Here is a 4,457-nt window from a genome sequence, read left to right as displayed (position 1 = left end):
ATTTGAAAGAGTTCAGTCTTACCCTCTTATAACGAGGTTTTAAGGAATATATTTTAGCAAGGATCTCTTTTCTTTTCAGTTAAACATTCTTCCAGTGCGAAATGAATGGACACACAAAAGTGACTCTGTCAGTGAATTTTGATTTGATCCATAAATAAATGTGATTGTTTATTTTACAAATCAGACAAAATTACTAAATTAAACTTATCAACCACAGGCACTTTAAATAGACACAAGCATCAAGTTAGATGTTTAAAACCAGACATTTGAGGCAAATAACTTAGTTGGCAAGGAAGATTTTAAGAAAAAGGAGGAAAGTAAGGTGTTAGCTTTTCCTAACTTTTATCTTAAATAAATGTGGGTTTAACCAGAGAGAGGCTAGGCGTTCTCTACTCGGCGTCGGCCAGACAGCGAAGTTCATAACAGCCAGCTTTACCTTTTAAGATGAGGTCAGTCACCTTGTCCAGGTTTTTGGGTTTCATGTAGAAAATCCATTCAGGACCGTCCACACAGAGGGAACTCTGAAATCTTAGACTTGTGGTAGAAGAAATTTGCAAGGAGATATGTTTATAACAGTCAGCTTCACCATCTTTATAATTTATTCCAAATACAGTAGATGAACTTCTCATGTTTTATTTATCAACTTTATTCATTCAAGATTATTTATACACAGTATATACACATTATAAAAGGCAAAGTGGTTGATTGTACTTTAAGGTACAGTTTCAGATTTATTATGAACAAGATGAATCAAGATCACAAATGTATTATAAACAAGCTGGTTACATCCAAGCATTTATAAACTAAGAGAGCATTTAATAAAGAAGAAATATATGTGAGAACATGCAGTATATTTTGTATACAAGTCCTTATTTTCATCTCAACAAATTGTCTTGATTTGTTACACTTGACTTAATGACAACCAATAGTTCGGAACATTTCCTTACAGAAAATGCATTTTTTTTTAAAATTGTAGATTTGATTCATTCACATAACTGTGCAGCCAGCTTGATGTTGAAGGTTGTTTAGCTTTGGGTGCTGAATAATACTGAACGTTTGTTTTGTTCCTGTTCAGACCTTTAAGAGAAGGGAGCAGCCTGGAGGAGTCGGCACTGACACCGGCTGGCTCTGCAGAGCTGAGCCCTGAAGAGCAAGAGCTGCTCAAACTGTACCACCACAGCTTCGATGATCAGTGGGTGGACCTCGAGCTCATCATGACTCTGCTCCACAACATCTGCTCCACCACCAGTGAAGGTGAGACTCAGGAATACAGACACGCAAACTGCCTGCTGATAGAGGAATGAAACAACAGCTACACAAGATCCATGTTAGTAAGGTAACGTCTAAGGTGGTCAAGATGAATATAAAATATTATTTTGTGTTACAGCTGATGTTGGACAGTTTTGTTTTTTTATTCTGTGTTTCAACTTTACACCCAGCAATCAGATGAAAACATAAACATGCCTTACAAGCATTTGTTGCTTTGGATCTGAACAGTAAATGTGTGATCCTCTCTTTCTCTCTCTCTTTTTTTTAGCTGAATATTACAGGCGTAGACCTGGTAATTTGAATTCTCCTCTTGTTGTGCCACACTTGTTTGCCAACCCACTCAGTGCATGAAGAAGTCCTGCTGTCTGTGTGATCTGAGCTAATACACTGCCTGGCTAAAAGAAAAGTCACCACCAAAAAAAAGGTCACACACTCTAATATTTTGTTGGACCAAAATATTAGAGTGTGTGAAAAAATAAAAAATTTCGACACACATTCTCTGTGGCATTGTTTTGATAGGTTTCTGCAATGTCACCAGATTTATTTCCATCCAGTGTTGCATTAATTTTTCACCAAGATCTTGCATTGATGATGGTAGTAGGGCTGGGCGATATGGCAAAAAAAAAAAAGATCACAATTAATTTTTTCATATCGTCCGATCTCGATTAATATCACGATTTTTTTTGTTAACCTAAAAAGTGACTGAAAAATAATTTAACAAATAAATAGCTACAGAAATAAAATAAAAAAAATAATGGCTGTTATTTCACTTTCACTAATATAACATATAGCTGTGATTCAGTAGAACATGAAATTATTTTTGCAAGATATTTAATAAGGTATTTACCAAGAAAAAATATTATTTGTAAATCATAGAATCTCACATTAAGAAAGTTACCCTTTTGTAAAATTAAAGTTTTAGAAATGAATTTCATGTTAAATATGAAGAAACATAAACCCTGTGGAGCCAATCCATGTGTGAAAATGATGTCTCATGCTCCCTGAACCACTCTTTCACATTAAGAGCCCCATGAATCCTGGCATTGTCATCTTGGAATATGGCTGTGCTATCAGGGAGGAAACAATCCTTTGATGGAATAACCTGGTCATTCAGTATATTCAGGTCAGCTGACCTCATTCTTTGAGCCCAAACTGTTGCTGAACCTAGAACTGACCACCTGCAACAAACCCACATCATAGAGCTTAGTTAAACCCAGGTGGAGACTTTTTTTTTTTTTTGACTTGGCAGTGTAGGTATATTCCACAACCAGAAACAATTGTCATCCACTTCTTCTGAATCTGAAGGTCCCTTCTGACTAGAAGATCCTCCTCAGCACCTTCATGTAGACTTCACCAGGGAGGCTGAGAAGTGGGATACCAGCAGATCTAACTTTCTATTTTTTCCTGCAGTGAATTTTATATTGTAAATTTTGAATTCATAACCTGTTTGATTTTTAGTGGTAAACAAGATTCAAAAACTGTTCAGGTGGAGCTCATTTATTTGCAACCAGGTTTTTGTTGTGTCCAAATTCAGATTCAGGGGCTGCGTCCTTCAAAGGCTAAATTTGTTGTCCACTTACATCACTGCGCCACGCTGAAGGCTGTCCAACATTCAATACTCCTCCAACTGCGGACCACAAATACATTCTCCTTATTCCCTGATTTGAGAGACAAGTCCTGTGGATCCCTCTTGGCTTACCCTATCCCAAGATGCATTGTGGTTCAACTGGAGATTTTTTTTTTTTTTTGCTTGTAGTGGCGGATGAAGCCAGAGAAAGTAGTTAGACTTTTGTCATTTACATAGACGTGATTTCAATGTTATTCTTGTCAGATATCAAACGAGCTCGTACATCAGGTCTCTAAATGTTCAAACACTGTTTTTAAGATAATTTTAATTTATAATATATTTATTTATTCTTAACCTATTTTTTGTTCTGTTTAATGTTGTCATTGTTGGTAGATGACAGGACAAACGCCGCAGTAAGGGCAGGAATAAAACTGAAGGTTAGACAGTCAAATTCACAGCCTCTGTCTCCTGGTGTTTGTGGTTGACAAAAGACCCAGCCCACCTTCGAAGAACGCAGCCCTTGAATTTAGACACAGAGTCCCTTCACCAATATTCCTTGCTTTGTTTTTTTTATTATTTTTTTAGTGGTGAACATGGTATATGTAGTAAAATTATTTACTTTTCAACTATACATAAGTTTTTTTTAGTAAAAAAGAGATTTTACAGCTAGCATAAGACACATCTACACAGCAGCTACATCAAATCCCTGTCAAAGTGTGAGCTTTTATTCTCTGATCTTCAGGTGCGGTCCTGATTTTTCTTCCTGGATATGATGAAATTGTGTCCCTCAGGGACCTCATCTTGTATGACGATAAGAGATTCTCCTCACAACATGAGAGGTAACTATTATAAAACTGGAACTTTCTATAGAATGATGAAGGTTTTTGATGAAGTTTGGGTTTTGTGAATGGCAGAAATATACAGCGTGAGTCAAAAGTTGTAGGGCACCCTTTTATTTCAGAACGAAAAGAGATGACATATCTGAATACCCTGGCAAGTAATGTGTGAGGGGGCTTATCTTTTAGGCCATGTCCTGAACATGGCTGCTGCCTTGAAAGCTGCCATATATATTAGGGGTGCAATAATACATGTACCCGGATCTAACCGAACCGTATCGAACAGTGCTGTATCGAACAATACAGATTTTAAAAATTTACTCTATCAGCTTGTCTTCTGAAGATGCTCTGTGTTAAAGGATCAGTGGATCTGTGTTCAACTACTCCACCTAGGCTGCATTTTTGAGCGCAACTCAAGAAACTTGCTGTTTCAGCAACATTTAACCAAACAACTGTACTTTTGAGGTTAAGTAAATGTTCATAATTAATATAAATAAATTACAAGTTAAAAAGAGCATGGAAATTTCTCTTTTTTATATTGAAAAAATATCGAACCGTGAGACTAAAGTATCGAACCGAACCGTGAATTTCCTGTATCGTTGCACCCCTAATTACGGTTCGGTTCGATACTTTAGTCTCACGGTTCGATATTTCTTCGATACAAATAACAGAAATTTCCATGCCCCTTTTAACTTGTAATTTATTTATATTAATTATGAACATTTACTTAACCTCAAAAGTACAGTTGTTTGGTTAAATGTTGCTGAAACAGCAAGTTTCTTGAG

The 4,457-nt window shown here is 36.3% G+C and overlaps 1 protein-coding gene across 1 annotated transcript in view; it reads left to right on the top strand.

Moving 5' to 3' along the window:
- Positions 1-4,457, top strand: part of ythdc2 (YTH domain containing 2) — a 47,640-nt gene that overhangs the window by 16,565 nt on the left and 26,618 nt on the right. Inside the window, exons 15-16 of the mRNA XM_014002769.1 lie at positions 1,076-1,254; positions 3,579-3,675. Of these exons, the coding sequence (XP_013858223.1) occupies positions 1,076-1,254; positions 3,579-3,675 (276 nt within the window). The remainder of the gene's footprint in view (positions 1-1,075; positions 1,255-3,578; positions 3,676-4,457) is intronic.

This window comes from Austrofundulus limnaeus, unplaced genomic scaffold (assembly GCF_001266775.1).
Source record: "Austrofundulus limnaeus strain Quisiro unplaced genomic scaffold, Austrofundulus_limnaeus-1.0 Scaffold15, whole genome shotgun sequence".
Taxonomy (NCBI): Eukaryota; Metazoa; Chordata; class Actinopteri; order Cyprinodontiformes; family Rivulidae; genus Austrofundulus; species Austrofundulus limnaeus.
The sequence above is the reverse complement of the archived record's forward strand: the minus strand, read 5'-3'. Positions and strand labels throughout refer to the sequence as shown.